The sequence below is a fragment of the Diprion similis genome, chromosome 10, assembly GCF_021155765.1.
Source record: "Diprion similis isolate iyDipSimi1 chromosome 10, iyDipSimi1.1, whole genome shotgun sequence".
Taxonomy (NCBI): domain Eukaryota; kingdom Metazoa; phylum Arthropoda; class Insecta; order Hymenoptera; family Diprionidae; genus Diprion; species Diprion similis.
This window is the reverse complement of record NC_060114.1, coordinates 12,340,329-12,358,037: the sequence shown is the minus strand read 5'-3', so window position 1 is coordinate 12,358,037 and position 17,709 is coordinate 12,340,329. Positions and strand designations below refer to the sequence as shown.

Below are 17,709 nucleotides of genomic sequence, written 5' to 3'. Positions count from 1 at the left end.
TCAACAATTGTCACTACTTGAAACTCAGACCCATAAGCTACCAAGTTGTGTTGCGTCAATGTTAATTAAATAATTACATCAGCCGAAATTTTTGACATAGACAAAATATTTTGGAAACGTTCGAGACAAGAAAATTAAAATAGTTTGATATCAATCAACAGATAAGATCAGGAAAGCGATAAAAACAAAATTGGGAATAATATCAGATCAAATTGGTTCACTCTTTAACATGTGTAAGCAATTACTGGAAAATTTCACTACATAATCAATCAGGCCTGAGTTTCATTGTTCGTCAGTGTTGTCGAACTATCATATTGATAAATTGATCACTCAAAAACCTGTGAGCTATAAAAGTATTGAAAAAGGTCCTTTCTAGTTGTTTATTTTTTTTTTTTTCAAGAACTAAGGGCTGAGTAGGGATCGATTTCGCCTGGCGTTAGGCGTGTAAAATCCCCGAGGATCTCCATATACAGGTTCAAACGCTGAGAAAGGTCTCAGCGATGTGTTTGCACTCCCTGGACTTGGAGTGCTCGTCACTTTGTTTCCACTTGGTGAAGATGGCGTATACGTCTTCTTTATGGGTGGTGGACACTTTTCAGCTATTGATGAAAATGAGAAAATTAATTTTTTCTATACATCACAAAAGTCACAAAACAAGAATTGTGAACAACCGTAAGTCTTAGTAAATTAAGACGACGGAAAATAAAACTGTATCGACATATAAGACTGCCAAACAATACTTAAATCGAGTTACAAACAGGGGTTGCGATACTTACCAAAAATGGATTTATTTTTCACCGAAATGTTGATGCTCATCATTTTACTTCCATAGACTGAAAAAAAATATATATACGATTGAAAAGATGCAGATTAACAAAATATTACATTCACATTAACCGGCTTGAGAAGTTACTACTCGAAATAAGAATAAACTAGACTCACTGTAGAAAAAGGTGATTACAAGAGCAGCAAAGGTCCCAAATGTATATCTATGATAGTAAGCATAATCCAACCAATTTATGCCAGTGACTGGGGCAGCCTGATCATACTTTGACACTCGAACAAGTATCTGAAATTGTTTAGGAACACAGTGGTGAATAATTTGTTGAAGAAAATGATTATGAACAAAATAAATTACTAGATAAGTTCATTGAAGAAAAGGAAAAAAATTAGGCCAAAGTAAGCTCAACTAATGTAATTAAATCTACGGAAAAAAAATTACACGTTAAAAGTAACTAGTATAATTATTAAAAATAAGAAGATAGTGAATGAAAAGAATATCGCGAATGCTTTCAACACATTATTTCCTATTCTTTTTAATTTCAATTTTATATTAACCACATTTACACACAGGGGTCTGGTAATTTTATTGCTAGGTGTCTTAGTAGGATGCAGTGTATGTTACACCTTGCTCCCAAGTGTTGCATATATTGTATCTCATTTATACGATTTGGTTTCAATGAAATAAAAAAGAAATGAATAAATTACGTCAGTATGGGGAAAAATGGTATATATTTAGGTTTAATTAGGTACCCATATCGTACTGCTAGCTACTTACATGTATGTCCTGCTTTGTAATTTCACTGATCACCCGGATTTGGCTGCCCTGAAGTTCATCGTGATTATGTGTTAAACGGATTTTTAACTGTATAACATTACCATAGGCGTCCTGTGACCCGGTTACCAGGGCCAAACCATCTGGTAGATGGGTCTAAAATGAATAATAAGTTCACATTTTAAACTGAACAATTCCAAATTTTGACACATTGAAAAATCGGGCTGCACAACGATGCGTTCTGCCACTTACAATCAATTGGTTTAGTACTGTCGGGATTCCGTGTACTTGAATAGTAGCTGATGGAGTGGACGACGTTGGTGTCACTGCGAATATAATTTCTTTCACAGGAACATAAATGGCTGGTAAATATGGTACAACCACTGGCGTAGCCACGATTTCGCGACTTTGTGCCCCAATTTTAAGCGAAATATCCAGCGTACTAGTCGCCTTTGAGGGGGAACCCATGGAAATTACGTCACAGTAGTAAAACCCTGTAGAAACGGACATAATAACATAATTCCAATAATTTTCAATATCAGTTGAATTCTAAATTTTCATATGGAATCTGCGATAAAATTTTCCTAGTATAAGGACTCTACCTGTTTCCATGTTAAAGCTTGGTTTACTGAGGAATATGTCCTTGATGTCAACAGATGGAATTGTCCCAGTAAATTGAACAGTACAAGTAAAGGGAAACGTATTCAGAGCATAGTTGTGATGTGTACGACAACCACCTTTCCCTCGCGCCAATATGTTCTGCTCCTTGTTAAAGTCGTTGGCACTTTCCAAAATCAAAGGAACCCCCAACACCTCCGTTCCTGTCATGTTTGTACCCATCGGCAGAACGAATTTTATCTGCATAGTAAGTACAATGTTCAAAAATTTCATTTTAGAGACAGTGTCGTACCATAATCATAGTCATATCCAGTCATACTGTGGAAGAAATTGGGAATTTCTATACCCAGGCTATACCGTGTATGTACTAGGGTGGTCCTTATTTGGGGTTGGAAAAAATTTTGATGCGTTCGCCTCCCAGATTGGTTCCAATTATATAAAAAAAAAATTTGTGTAAAACCTCAGCGCTCTATCTCAATGGGAAGGGGTGCCCCGGAGGCCTTTTTTCTCCATTTAAATAAAATGCTTTTTTATGATGCTGCCACTTTAGATTTTTCATTATCACGTTATGGACGCTAAAAAATCTGGGGCAAATTGGAGGCGAATGCATCAAAATTTTTTCCAACCCTAAACAAGGACCACCCTAATATATACGTACATATTCATATATCGTTATTATAACTTAAACTCACCTTAGAAATTGGTTGAATGTCGAGGTGAATCTCGCCACGAATAAGAGCAGCCAAACTATGCTTGACCTGTATGCGTCCTGGGCTCAGAGCTCTGCCTACACCACTCAAGGAATCGATAGTCAATAGTTCTGGGTTTGAGGATTGCCAATAACCAGGGTCCCCATCATTCGACAGTAGTGGCATGGAGAAGCATATTATGTCACCAACCGTTAATGTCATCTGTGTTTCATGGTATATGCTCACATAAATTTATTTAAAACCACTCGCGTAAGTAGGGATATACACAGAGGATATAGAATTGTGCTGACATGTTAAGTGTTAGTGAAATATTTCCACACATTTCTTCTTGCAAACGCTACAAACCTTTGAAGGGAAAACGATATCTCCAATCACCATATTCACATAGTCGAACATTCCAGTGGGCTGTTTCTCATTATAAACTTTAGTAACCATATGTCCACTTCTTGTAAATTGGACAGAAATTGTGTTTTCCGATCCCATACTAAATGAGGCTAAATTAGCACGGTTTGTCCACACAGACAACTTCGTTTGACCAGCGTTAAACTTAGATCCCACGTTGTCATAATACCCTACAGTATAATCCAGCGTCATACCCCTGGGTAGGGAATAGAGTTCTTCGCCTGATCTCACACGCATGACTGACTTTAGCTCAAGCATCATGTAATGGATCGGTTTGACCTATCAAAAACAGATTAGGTATATCTTTTCGTGATTAATATTTATTTAGTTGCATTGATGATTTACGTGTACGACACAACATTCATTATTCAACCTACCTCGACAACAACCATCAACGTTTGCTTCAATCCATAAGCCTCGGCACTTGTGATCGATAGTATAGTTTTGCCGATCGCTTCGCCTGATTTTATTATGCCATTTTTGTCAACGGTCACATTCTTGTTTGTCAAACTCAAAGCTTTTGAATCCTCCGTTTCACCAGAGCTTCCATGTGGCAAAATTTTGTAACTTAAACTGTACTTGTCGTGATTTGTTTGTAATTTAAAGGCTGAATTTGGTGCCATCAGTATAACCGGCCTTCCATATCCGTCCTCCACACCGACCAAATGGAGCTCTTGGAATATTTCAATCTTCAAAAATGCCACAAATGTTGTATCTTTGTCACATTTTGCATATGTTTCGCACGATGTTGTGATATTAAGGTGAATTGTAGCTATTCCAGGCTGTAGACCTTCAGCTCGTACACATGCTTCATTTTCATATCCAATATTAATACCAGTACCTTCATACATGTTTTTCAGTTTTATTATTCCTGGATGTCCACTCGTAGACCACAAGAATCTCATTGGTGTTTTCATCGAACCTATTATAAGGGGTGTAAGTTGGTCTGGAATACCAAAAGCCCACACAGGAACGGTAGCTCCAATTTTTATCCTGGTTGTCGGCGACGTGATTTTAATACCTTCCAGAGGAACAACTTGAACCTCTATGATATCCTTTGAATACACAACACGTTTACCATTCGGGGTAAGCCCAACTGCACTTGCAGATATAACTCCACTACCAAATAATTTACCGTCCAACACGCCATCTTTGCTAACACCTAGAGTGTTATCATCATTACTAACAAATTCAATCTCTGCATTGGACGGTCCACCAGTGGTCGACAGTTGATACAATGTCCCTACAAGGATTGTCACGTTTTTTGGTATAATTTTGAGCGGTAGAAAAACTTGAATAGTGACTGGTTCACTGTGAACTTTTTCCTCATCTTTACCACTGCCAAAAGATAATTGAGATGCGCCTTCTTTAATTCCACGAACCTTATACAAAATTTCGTGATAGGGAGGATTTCCTTGATCGCTGTTTGGCAAACGCATGACTTCGATTCGCCCATTATCTATTTCTGCTCTTATATTAATAGCTTCAATCGAGGGTAGCTCCATTGTACGACCATTTGTGTCATGCAGTGTGAGAGCTGCAAGGATGCATTTGTCTATTTCAACTTTGTCTATCACCTCGACTTTTATACCTCCGAGTTGTTGCACCTCAACGGCAGCTTCAGCAGGCTTTGATGGTAAACAAAGATCAACCAGAGCAATATGTAGTATACCTGAATTCCGGGGGACAATGGTTATTGTCTTGGTAGGTGCGACATAATCCACATTAGCAATATCCTTGGAGCTTAAATTAAGATCATAGAATCCTGATCCTTGACTGACCTGCATGTGATATTTTTCAGTTGGATCAAGGAGAACCTTTAAATTGTTTGGAGTTATAACCGTATGGTTTACCAGAGTCACATTTATAGACTTTTTGATCACTGGAGTTTCTACCGACCCTCTTTCAGTTAGGGTGGGAAATGGTGGCCGTTCTGGCACAATTCCTAATTTCCCTAGTGCACGCTTCTGATACCCCGTTACCCTGGCATATATCTGTAACATGCCAGTATGCTGTTTTGGTAAAACACGTTGATAGTGTCTGTTATGTAATATCACATTCATATCCCGATATGTCTCTTCCATGATACCAGATACTTTTTCCACACTGCCATACTCAGCAGGGTTCAAAGCCCATTCGACATTCAAACTCGTTGCATTGTCAAAAGTTCTACCATCCTCATCCTTTACAATCACTGTCAGCTCAAAATCCTCTCCACTACGCGCCATGAAGTGATCCATACTTTGACTTTTTGGACAATTCTCACTATCCTTGAATTCCGGTACCAGGTAAATGTTTCTTGGTTTTCCACAGGTGACTAGGACTGACGCGGATGCTTCAGTTTGGCGACAGTTCGACAATACTGGGATATTTGAAATCGTAAGTGTAAGTGTGACATCGCCAAGTGCTTCGCACATTATTTCGTACACATAAACGTCAGAACTTCCATCAAACACATACTCTTCTTCCTTCCACCTTACTACACCTAGATTTGAAATTTTTATTTCTCTTGTGTAACCCTGATTCTTATCAAACCATGGGAGTGGTCCACCTTTGAATACTAGTCGCCGCGATGATCCTACAGCGAGTAGAGTGTCACCGGTTGACGGATGAAGGGCAGTGAGAGGCTTGTACGCTGATATGTTTACATTGTCCATCAAATATTGTCCATTATCGTTGTACGCAACTGTGACACTAGACATGCCAACATCGAGGCCAACAACATGGAGTGTCGTGCAAGCTATGCCAATTGACTCAACTGTCTCGCTATTATTACGCACAAAGTTACCATCTGGAATGTAAACATCAAGGGGTATATCGCGGCAATCGTTAAACGGTATCTCGTACACTTCATCTGTTCCTTCTTTCTTCATTTCGCCATACATCGCCACATGAATATGGATAGATTCTCCAACTGCGGCCTCCATGTTGTAATCAATTATTTCCAACCGTACTGGCGTCAATACATGTACCCTTGTTTCATCCCTGTTATGTGGATTTCGTGCCATTGACACGATAATTTTCACAGAGCCTTTTTGCAAAACTCCGACTAGGCCGTTTTGAGATACCGAGGCAACATTAGGATGCTGACTTGCCCAAATATAAGCACCGTCTCCTCCACTTACTTTTAAGCTAGTTTCCGACCTGTAATAATTGGTTTAAATCGTTTACAAAGTTTAATTACACATTTGTAATGCATTATTTGTAGTGCACTATCAACTTAGTTGTGAGTATTTTACAGAACATACCTCACTTTACTCCGTGGATCCCAGGGTACGGCCAAAATTTTAGGAACAACTATGACCTGTGAATGTATCGAGAGTTCGGCTCTTGTTGTGAGCCGTGGCGTTAAATTTATCCGCTTTCCCTGCCTGTTTATAATAGTGATTAAACTGGCCTCTACTATCGTCGTACCCATAGCTATGGGTGTGGCGACTACATGGGTACCGTTCTGAGTGCGCGAACCAACATTCAGGTATTTCTCATCAATCTGTACATTGACCTCAACACCTTCCCCTATGTGGAACTTGCGATCCTTGCTACGACATAAATGAAGCGCTTAAATTGGCAATGAAACAAATTGCCATTTTTCGTGGAACACAGTTCTGAATTGCAAATTTAATTATTCTGTAGAAATTCACAATATTGAAATTTTCAACTGACCAGTTGCATATTTCAATGACCATGAATTGAAATACTCACTTATCATATATTTCTGCAACAATCTCGTGTGTATGGCCCAAAATAAGGCCCCAATTTCTATGCGGTAAGACTGTCAGAGTGATGTAGGCAGGCTCGTTTATATTGACTGTTGCAGACGGTAGAACTATACCATACTCCTCATTAACATTTCTGTCATGCAGTAAAACCTTAGTTTTCCCACGTCCAACGGCATAGGCACTGCCATGATCGTTATTTATCTTCAGAATATCAGGATTTTCAGCCTCTAAATAGTATTGGCTGGATGGTAGGTTGATCTCTTCCAGCCGTCCTTGATGCACCTTAAATATGGGAGATACTTTAGAATGATTTTAGCAGTCAATTTTTGAAGATTTCAGGAGAAAACGAAAAAATATTAATATGCCTATTCCAATTTATGGGAAAAACTGAATACCTGCATGATTCTGTAATTAAAGCTGTCATAGGCCATCATCGTTACATCGCTTGGTATGAGAATCAAGTTTGCAATAACAATCAATTCCACCTCAATGGGGGGTACATGACTGTACTCAGGGTGTGACAACTTCACTGAGACCTGAATCATATTTATGAAAAAACAAGTGAATCAAAGTCAAGACTTATTAAAATAGTCAGATATAATTCCTTCTCTTATAAAAATATATTCAGTGAATTCAAATTTTCGTAACTTCTAACTAAATGTGCTTTCTTATACAAATTAAAATTTCGATCATTCAAATTTTAGATTAGAGTTTCCTTTTAAGTCTACTAAATGGAACAAATACTTAAACGACATCTTAGGAAGCTAAATCTTTTTAGTTCTAAATTAAGAATATACCGCAAACCTTGGCAGAGCCAGTTCTGATTCCCTCCAATAAAGTCATGTGCCCTCTTTGCCCAACAGAGTCTAATTCGGCGACTGTTGGGGGGGTCTCATATGGTGATTCCTGAAAGGTCATAAACCTTAGGACATTGTTGAGCGGTTTACTATCTATCTGGGATCCATGTTTGTCCACATTCCCAATAGTCCATGTGAATTCGACACCGGCCAGTGTCGTGAATTCATTGCCTTTGAAAGTACGAAACACACAAGGAATAACAAGTTTTACTGCATGCATGAAGTGTCACGCCGTGATGCCGAGTAACAAGCATGAAACTGAAGCTAGCAGTCAGAGCTAACAGCCAAACGTGTTAAACTTTTTGGAAAGAGAAGACAAACGCATTTCAATTTTATCCTCATAATTCTATAAAAGTATGGAAGGTTCGTGGTATTTCACAACATTTTTAATTTCAGACTTCATTACCTTATTCGAATAAACATCAGAATGTTTAGCTGATTCTGGCTGCTAGCTTCAGCCTCGTCTATCAAGTAGAGCACGTATCTGCGATATTTTCGCAGAAGAAAAACGCAGTTCAATTTAATTATCTATTCTTACCTTGTTCATCGTTCGCTCGGACTTCAAAGACCTCAGGTGCTTCTTCAATGAACAATTCCCGAGTTGTTGTGACTAGATTGAATGCGAAAATGGCATCTACAATAACATCGCACCTTAGGAACTGGCGTGTGGTAACATCTTCGGCTAATACTATGGCAGTGTTGCGTGTCGAATCCTTGGTCACAGTCTGTACTAACACGGCAGATGAGCATGTTTTGTCGAGATTTTCATTGAGTGGAACTAATCTGATTAAATCGGAACGGGATGACGACCTGAAAACAATATTTCACTTACTTGGTAAACCTAGCAAATCATGCCTGAATAATTCATATATGATAAAAACACCAACAATGAGGTTACAGATCAAAGGCAATAGTTGACTTGTTTTGAAAGGAATTCAGAATGACCAGATACATTATATTCGAATTATGAGTTAGAGTGGAAAAGGTATTCGATACGTGATCCAAATTCTCTTTGAAATACATCAAATTTTGAATTAAAACTTACCATTTGTAGCACCCGCCTTCGGTAACCTCCAGGGTAAAATTGACGGGAAAATCGTTGAAAATAGGTAGGAGAACTCTCGGTACGTTTAGTCGCTGAGTATTTACACATATTGATAACGAAGTTATCACAGCACACAGTATAACTAGCAAGTATTTATCGTACAAATTGTACAATTTTGCCATTATCACCTATCGCCCTGCCGGGCATGTATTGGCATGTATAGTCTTATATCCTTCGGCCACAGAGGAAATTAATTTTGGTATTGCGCGGGCTCCAGCGTTTTTGCATCTATCTTTAATCGGCGGTCTTAAAATAATTCATTTTCACAGATGGGTGAGCTATGTGGGTGAAATAACTGGTTAAATCATTCAAATCTCCGAAAGCTTCCGAATTTCACCGCGTGGCGCTCGACTCGTTGGCCCGACTCGTTGAGCGATTCCAGCCTCAGTACATCTTGGAAAGTCGCTAAGGTAGGACCCGATCGTGTCGGCTCGCGGTTTTTTTGATTCTGCGGCGAGCCCAAAGTTTTTAATTTTTTCACCAAGTAAAATTGACGATTGTGCGCGAAAGTGGTCGTGCAGTTGTGAAATTATGCAGTGATTGTTTATAGGAATAGTACTTCCTAAAAAAACAGTAGATTCCTTCAACCCGCAATGTTACGAATTATCTCTAATGTTAAGAAGTTTGTGTGGAGTGAAATCGAATATAATTGAACAGATTTGGTGAAACAGATATGTAAGTTTTACCAGTGATTCATTATTACTACATTTTTTTTTTTTTTATATTTATTGTAACACACAATTGTTTTCTCACATTTTTTACTTTCGAAATTGAGGTGGCAACTGCGTACCGCATTGATTTTACAGATACTCTGATAATGGACATAATCACACTATAATCGGTACTTGGGTTTTATTCTCTGCTCTTTTTGACTGATTGTAACACCTTTCGAACGTCAACTTAATACCCTACAATTCTGACGCAAACCGGGTAAATACTCTTACTTCGTGGTTGTACTTTTTTTTATCATTGGTTTGACCTAATGCAAGTAGCCAATAGTGTTGCCCTTCGCCACTATGTCCCATATAACTGCTGTGAAAGGAAATCTATTCTAATTGGTACGTTATATTCGGTTCACTCGGTCTCGCAGTATGAATTGCAGAGGTGTAAAGTGAAATTTACACAGGAATAATGAAATAATAATCGATCATTTATTGACTCTGTAGAATGTAGTTTGTACGTATATTATGGGTACCGTCACTCGCGTTCCATACATTGTTAATAGCAAATTAGAGATAGTTCTACTGAATGTACACATGCTTCTGAAAATGTATCAACAGCGTTAGGCCAAATATATTTCAACAAATGCATGATTGGTTCAAGTTGGTGCCTTTATCGCTGAATATCTCGTCAGTTAGATACAAATTTGAACTATGTGAATGTGTGAACTCAATTGATTCGCAGAATATTGTTTAACAATCGAGTTCTCAAATCCGAAGGAATAAAGCTCCATTTTATGAATGATAGGATAGCGATTCACTCCAGTTATACAATTCATACTCATTGTCGATATTTGTATACATGACAATGGAATATACGAACAATATTTCAAGTACCAGTCCACTATACTGCATTACAGGGATCTACTTGTAAAAAATCTTGTAGTGCCATTGCTAATACCTTAGCAACTTTTTTACAATTACTCCAACACCTAACGATCAGTCTTCTTTTCAAAAGTGACCCGTTTGACGATCAATGTCCGTGATATCCTCAATTATCTCCTGTACTCGTGTACCTATTTTTTTAGCAACATCTATCTTCTCATTGTTGGGTAATAAGAGATATTTCCAAACCAAGTCACCGTCAATAATACCCCTGGCAGGATTTCCTTGCATCCTAATGTAGCTTTTATAAGTTCTGCAGAAAGTCGAATAAATAACTTATTAGTAACTGATTACGTTTACCATACACGTTTCGTGATGAATCATCAAGACTATTTCAGTCCTAGTTCAACAGTGATTGAACTTTATCTACCTGTAAGCTTTGGGGTTTAATCCCGCTGTATGTGAAATGTGAGAAACGAGAACATTTTGTAGCATCAGCAGTCGTCGATAAGTTTTTTCTGGTACCGGAAGTACGTAGCCCAAACTTCCATCCAGTGTAGCTAATAGAAAAAAATATTGAACACACTAAAATGTTACCGCCGACGATATTGATAAAAAATAAATAAATTCATAATCTATACTTTGACCCTCAAAAATGTAGAAAATCGCGACAATCGGTGAATTGGACTTACTCACCGTACATAGTAATATGTCTTCTATCAGCTCCAGTAAAATGCTTTCGGTCATTGCCTGGATTGGCAAGTTTGCATCTTATGCGAAAAAAGGTATTGACTTTTTGCCCTAAATGGAAATCAGCTTTTCTAATCAATTTTTGACCTCCAAGGCTTTCCCTAGACTCTGGCTGATACATAAACAATGCCAAGTTATATTCACCATCAGCAACAAAAAATCCCAAGTTGTTATTGTCAATCAAGTATTCTATTGTGTAAACTTCTGCTGGTCGGAAATCCTGGAATAATAATGTAGAAAATATGCGAATAAGGTACATACTGGCAACAGCTTTTACTTAGGTTCTCAGCAATTATGGGAATGCAGTGACTTACTCTGCTGACAAGGGACAATGTTCTGTATTCTTCTTGGAATCTTAGCAAACTGATAGATTTGTAAACATCTGCGACTAGTATCAAACTCTTAATGCTTAGCATTTGATGAATGTATATTTGCGTATCGATGAAGGCAACCCCGACCAAGTCATTATCTTTGAGTTGCCATATATAAATCTGGAAGTGAAATCGATGGACGATCATAATTAAATCTGTGTAATTTAATAATTTATTGGCAAAACATAGCTTTAGCTCACCTTTTGTCCTACAGCTGATACTAGAAAACCTGAAACTTGAGTTATAGCCGTGATTGGACCCTTTTGTTCCTTTGCATAAATTTGTTTGAATCGATTCTTTGTCAAAGGCTGTCCGGGCTCTGGCACCACTTCGATAATATCAAATATGAGTATCTATTAAATTGATAACACGCTTAACTGATTATTCGGAATTGCGGAATTGGAAAAGTAAAATCTTTTTTTGGGAGACCGTCTTTCTTACCCTTCCCCTGCTGGTTATATCTTCACCATAATTGTAGTTAGTTCCAAGTACAATGTAACCCTTTAGACCAGATCTCGTCCCTTCATAAGCTAGTGAAACATTTTTCAGGCACGTAACGTGTTCCCATTGATCCAGTTCTATTTTGGTATTAGGAATCGTCTCCCAAGAAACAGGGGAAAACAAAACTATGCTGAACTGGTCTTGGGCCGGGTATAGGAATCGTTCATCACGCTCTTCCTCTGTATATTCCTGAGCGATAATTATTTCTCATTATTGTTAATCTCATTACTGTGGTGTACAATGAAGAATTAGCATGAACGGTAATTACCTTATCTTCACCATTGAATTTGTAATAACTTTTCAAAGGTTCTGCTATACTTGTTATGACGCAATACGTTTTACTCTCAAGATGATAAGTGACGAAATGTGGAGTACAGCGTAGCGGGACTTTTCTCACTGGCCAAGGAGCGTCATATGACAAATGTGTAGGCAAAACACAAATTCTTAGCTCTTCCTGAAATATTTGAAATCCATAATACTTGCAAACTCTTCTTTGCTATTCAAAGTTTGATAATCTAAAAAAAAATTACCCCACCTTCCCATTGAAGTAAAGAAAGCCTTGTGGGCAGTTGACATTATTGAATGGTGCAAATGATGTTATGGCTCCGTCAATACCCATAGGGTGTGCTCGTAATTCGCCTCTTCCTGTAAGAAATACCCAATGTGGGTATCCCCCACAGATAAACACTCCGTTGTATCCAGCAATATTGCTGAAGTACCGCATCATACTGACTCTGGTTGTGCTTATGTTAGGTTCACTTTCCTCCTTGGGCTTTGGCCTAAAAACGAGTGTCAAAGATTCTTTACCTTATTGCTAATTCTTATAAATTTATGAATTAAGGGGAAGGTTTCCCGAAGTACAAACAAAAGTACAAGGTCAACCTGGATTATTATTAATATCAAATCACTTGGAAAAGATTAGATTTGATATGACGGAAGAAAAAAGAACCCACCTTATCTGCCCTGGTATCATGGAATGTTCTAATTTTTTGAATCGCAGCTTCAAGTGTCCTTTGGGATATCTGTATGCTTGATAAATTTGTATTTCCGAATCCATCCTAACGAGTAGCATAGGCCTGCTCCCATGATGACCAAGTGAAACCATTAGAATTTCTCGCACCTAAATAAAATTCATATCTGTTGTTATGCATTGCAATTGATTTTGTTTCGATTGACGAGATGATCTGGAGCTACGAGCATATACCTGCATCTCAGGACAAGGAATTTCATTCGTTTGGGACATTTGCAGGGTTGTAGATTCCATGCTGTCGTGTAAAACGTATTGTCCATATCCAAAATTACGAATAAGATAACATAATCTTAGTTCTGGAAGAGAGTAAATTTCTAGGGTACCGCTGTATCGATAAACCAGTAGCCAATATGTGGGTTTTACTTCTTGGAGGGACTTTTGCCACCTAAATAACATGCGTTAGCCGTTGAACAGATTAAGTTTAACTAACGTGAATTCTTACTAGAAGAACTTTAAAATGGACAGTGTTGACTAATTACCACGGAGATTTTTTGTTAGTTTCATCCTGAGTTTTGGTACGAGGAGGAATTGGCATTTGAAACGCGGGAGCATCACCGTACAGCAAATCGTCTTCGTCATCAACGCTTCCAGCAAGGATAGGCTCCTCGATTACTTTTTCTTCCCTGGAATCAGTGTCGTCAGTATCGTCAGGATGGTGGGTTGTGAATATGCCACTAACGTCTCTGTACGCACAGAGGGTATCGATCTGTGGTCTCTGTGGAAAAGAATTGAGAGTATCAGAAACATGAAATGACTTGAAGCCAGGCTTTATTACCCTGTAGTATCTTCTTTTTCTTGGCTGAATCGACGGCAACAATGAATTCTGGACTTACAAATAGAAGATTAGCAGGATGAATATGCAGTCGCGCCGCACCTCTGGTTTCTTTGAGCGTTAACAACATCACTTGACCATCTTCTGAGAGAAGTGTTATATATGGATCAGCACAGCTGGCGTGTACGATGGGACAACCAAGATCCATGGGTATGTGTTGAATCTGTGACAAAAGTTTGCTGGCAATGATCTAGTCATTGTTGATACATGTTCAGAAATCGTAATTGGGTTTGTAATTAATGTCACCTGTTCCAGTCCCTGCATTAGTCTAACACCTAATTGTGTGACTTGAACAATGTATTTATTTGCCCCAAGATTTCCAGCAAATACTGTTGTGCCTTGAGTACTGAAGCCGCTCTGATCCACTTCGTTGATTTCTTGGCCCGTTTGCAAAATCTAAGGAAGAAGAGTATGAAAGAGTGCATATCAGTAGAAACAATTGGAGAAATATGGCAGCAACGATTTCACAGTTCTAAAGAGAAATTTGTATAAGTACCATTGTGGAATCTTCGTGACTTAAAATCAAAAAAGCATGGGTTCCATCCGCCTCTGCTTTGGCTTGTTCATCGATGTTAACAGCTCCTATCACAGTCCACATATCTTCGCACCCAGGTAGTTCAAAAGTAGTGACAACCTATAAATGATTATTGTATCGTCTTACTATCCATATTTTGAAAAATTAAATATTTCTTTGGAAACGATTACCCATATACCTTATTTTTTTTTTTTTTTTTACTTGATTAGATCAACAGGCTTGTAGCCTTATTTAAGAGTGCATATAATATAAGAGGCACATTTGCGCAGACTTACAAAAATAACTAAATACATAAATTCACAGGTTTCAACATGATAAGGACGATAACTGGTACCTAGACTAGATAGAACAATCATGTACAAGATTGGTTGGGTGGTTATAATAACATCTATACACTAACTTACCCTGAGATTTGAAAATATCGAGATCTTTATATTTTCGTATTATTCCAAATATAATTACAAGTTTTTTGTTGCTGACTTAATCAGCAAAAATCGTTCTTGACTTATATTCAGAACAATACGGTAGCTGATATGTGAGAATGTGTTGCTTACTTGAGGTCGGACAGAACGTTGTAGAACACAGAGAGCTCCATTTTTGCCATATCCTGAAGTCGTGACTAGTTCAACGTCAGGATCTTGATTGTGGGAAAATTCTTCGGATAAAAAGGCGGGCTCTCCCATAGATATATTTCCGCAAGGTCCTATATTCAACAAACTGTCGCAGACCTAAAAATAAATTATGTGATACCATTGAAGTAAATATTATCGGATTGATTACTCTTTCGTAATCACGTACAAGTAAATTGTTTTCTACTTATGCATACCTCGAAAATGTATGATGTTATTTGAATAGAGGCTTGCATTTCATTACCATAAACTTCAAGCTCTTCAGGATCTTTGATATCTAATACATCGGATGCCATCCAATCACCAAGATAGTCTTGTTTCAGTTTCTTAGCAGGCGTCTCACCGTTATTTTCATCATTATTATCATCACCATCGTCATCAATTTCATCAGTATCATTGTGAACATTCCGATCTTTACTTTCATTACCACTTCCACTGTCAAGGTTTTCGTCATCAGTGTCCAGGGTTATCTCCTCTCTTTGAGTGGTCGTTGTTGTTGTTGTAAGGTTCTCAGGCTCTTTCTCCGTGAACCTCAACAGTAATGAATTTCCAAGCCGAGAACCAAGAAACAGATAATTGTCTTCATATGTGCAGACCTGTAGAATTAAAAGCAAATTAGTTTGTGTGTTAAAAAGTCACTGCTAACACAAGATCGATTTTCAGCCTTTGATGCTTAGGCATAACTTACACATGACGTTAACACACTCGCAGCAGCCTTGTCAAAATGAAAACCACGAACAGATCGCATGCTGTCTGCGAAAAGGGACAGAACATACAATTCACCGCTCTTCAATGATATGACCAAACGATCGGAGGATATGAATGCCACCTGGGCACCTTCCAAGCTCATTTTAACACCCTCCTGGGGCTCTGTCAAAAAAAACAAAAAATAGTACAACTTTTGAAGTAGGCAGAAGTTTGGCTAAAAGCGGAGAACAAATGGAACTAAGTGGCTAAGCATTAAACCAGATACTAACTAAGCGGAAAGTTGGTGCTGGTTTCTGCCATGCTATTCAGTGATACACCGTATGGCGGGATACTCTGATTAAGATATATCAGAGAATTTACAGCCATGATGAGAGTTCCACCAAGTGGTTTTCTCACGGCAACTGCCTGACAGCAATCAAAAGGCAGATTTGATACGGACCAAATAATTGGATGAACTTTCTGCTGGATATTTAAGGATATTGCAACCATAGCGCAGGTATCTTGCCTGACCGCGATTCGCCTGAACAGAAATTTAGTATGTCAAGTCAAATTTTATGTCTGACAAAAATCTGTAGACTTTTATTAACGGTGTAGTTGTATATTAGCAGATCAGTTGTATACCCTGCAAATGTCCTGACTGGTTCATAAAGGATCAACAAAGTCGGCTCATAATATCCGTGCAAAAATTGCAAATCTATTATGTTGTCCATTTTTTCCTCTAATGTTTTCAGGACAATCATGTACGAGGATAAGATTGGAGTTTTATGTGATGATGATGACTTGGGGGCTTCAAGCAGATCACCATCATCGATAATCGGATCTTTGCGAAAGGGAAGGACTACCAATTTCCGGCCATAAACTAGCATGACTGCACATCGTCCCTCGGGATCCACTCTGACCATAGGTATATGGTGGTGATTTGTCCAGCCGTCCTATATCAATTAAAGTTACATTTTATTCTGTGAAGTGTTTATATGAGCAGTCAAGAGCATTGCTATTCACCCGCATCTCTTCCTCCTCGAAGTAATGCAACGATACTGTGCGCAGATCATGAGTATCCAAGTCATATTCAACAACTGAAAGTTTAGCGTCTCTGAAGCTCAGGAGAAGAGAATCCCTTTGGGATCCTACAAGGCGAACGGCCTGCATGGACATTATGTTGCCGTGTAGTGTGTATTGGGCGAGACATTCCAGTTTCATTTTTGGTGGTCGCGATTCTATCGGTACAAAAATTAGCTTTCAGTATAAATCGTAATACCAAGTAGAGGTTTGGCACAAGTACCGACCTGTGTATTTTTCTTTCTTGGTGCCGTCGACGTCCGGTATTAAACGGAAAGCTCTGATGATGTTCGCTCCAGCTACAACGAGGCATTTTTCTGTTTGAGTAAAGAAGCAGCAGGTGATCGCGTGTTCCACACCCGTAGCTGGGTGCGTGCTTTTGCAAATTGAATACATCTCTGCGCATCGGTCCCGATAAATTATCGGGGAATGTACGATTAACAACAATCAAACATTGAGGTTATAGCGACCGCCGGCTCACGGATTCAACAGCGATTCAATGAATTTGATTTATCGATTGGATAGAGTTTTATTGCTTCTTTACGTTATAACATTAATTGTATGCTACGTTGATTAATCTGAAAGAAGCGATCTCTAGCTATTACGGCAGTTGATATCGCCTAAAGCCGCAATAACTCCATCCACGCCATAGAGGTTATATATTTATACCAGTTTATACTCTGCAGCATGCTAGAAATCTATATAGTAAGTGGTGGTAAACATCAGAGGCTGGCGAGACTGAGACAACTGTCAGCAATAATATGCTATCTCTCTTGTACTCAGC

The 17,709-nt window shown here is 38.5% G+C and overlaps 2 protein-coding genes across 4 annotated transcripts; both read right to left on the bottom strand.

Moving 5' to 3' along the window:
* Positions 1–379: 379 nt before the first annotated feature.
* LOC124411740 (nuclear pore membrane glycoprotein 210) lies at positions 380–9,133 on the bottom strand. The gene is made up of 15 exons (XM_046891093.1): positions 8,907–9,133; positions 8,400–8,671; positions 7,809–8,032; positions 7,400–7,540; positions 6,988–7,286; positions 6,534–6,824; positions 3,663–6,429; positions 3,229–3,564; positions 2,866–3,084; positions 2,158–2,413; positions 1,808–2,049; positions 1,559–1,711; positions 943–1,069; positions 777–833; positions 380–599 (listed from the first exon to the last, which is right to left on the bottom strand). The coding sequence occupies exons 1-15, from the start codon at positions 9,086–9,088 to the stop codon at positions 403–405; spliced, it is 5,763 nt and encodes a 1,920-aa protein (XP_046747049.1). The 5' UTR covers positions 9,089–9,133; the 3' UTR covers positions 380–402.
* Positions 4,771–17,321, bottom strand: LOC124411741 (cleavage and polyadenylation specificity factor subunit 1). Of its 3 annotated transcripts, XM_046891094.1 has the most exons (21): positions 17,153–17,321; positions 16,869–17,083; positions 16,488–16,798; positions 16,136–16,386; positions 15,847–16,028; positions 15,356–15,754; positions 15,084–15,257; positions 14,491–14,628; positions 14,241–14,390; positions 13,996–14,157; positions 13,642–13,877; positions 13,337–13,547; positions 13,086–13,252; positions 12,668–12,911; positions 12,401–12,586; positions 12,073–12,321; positions 11,832–11,984; positions 11,575–11,751; positions 11,207–11,480; positions 10,941–11,070; positions 10,101–10,823 (listed from the first exon to the last, which is right to left on the bottom strand). In XM_046891094.1, exons 1-21 carry the CDS (start codon positions 17,319–17,321, stop codon positions 10,637–10,639), a joined length of 4,365 nt encoding a protein of 1,454 aa, XP_046747050.1. In that variant the 3' UTR covers positions 10,101–10,636. The 3 variants fall into 3 exon arrangements, with proteins under 3 accessions (XP_046747051.1, XP_046747050.1, XP_046747052.1); XM_046891095.1 differs by lacking the exons at positions 10,101–10,823; positions 10,941–11,070 and adding an exon at positions 4,771–4,784; XM_046891096.1 differs by lacking the exons at positions 11,575–11,751; positions 11,832–11,984 and having other exon boundaries at positions 11,207–11,366; positions 12,061–12,321.
* Between the last annotated feature and the right edge of the window lie 388 nt (positions 17,322–17,709).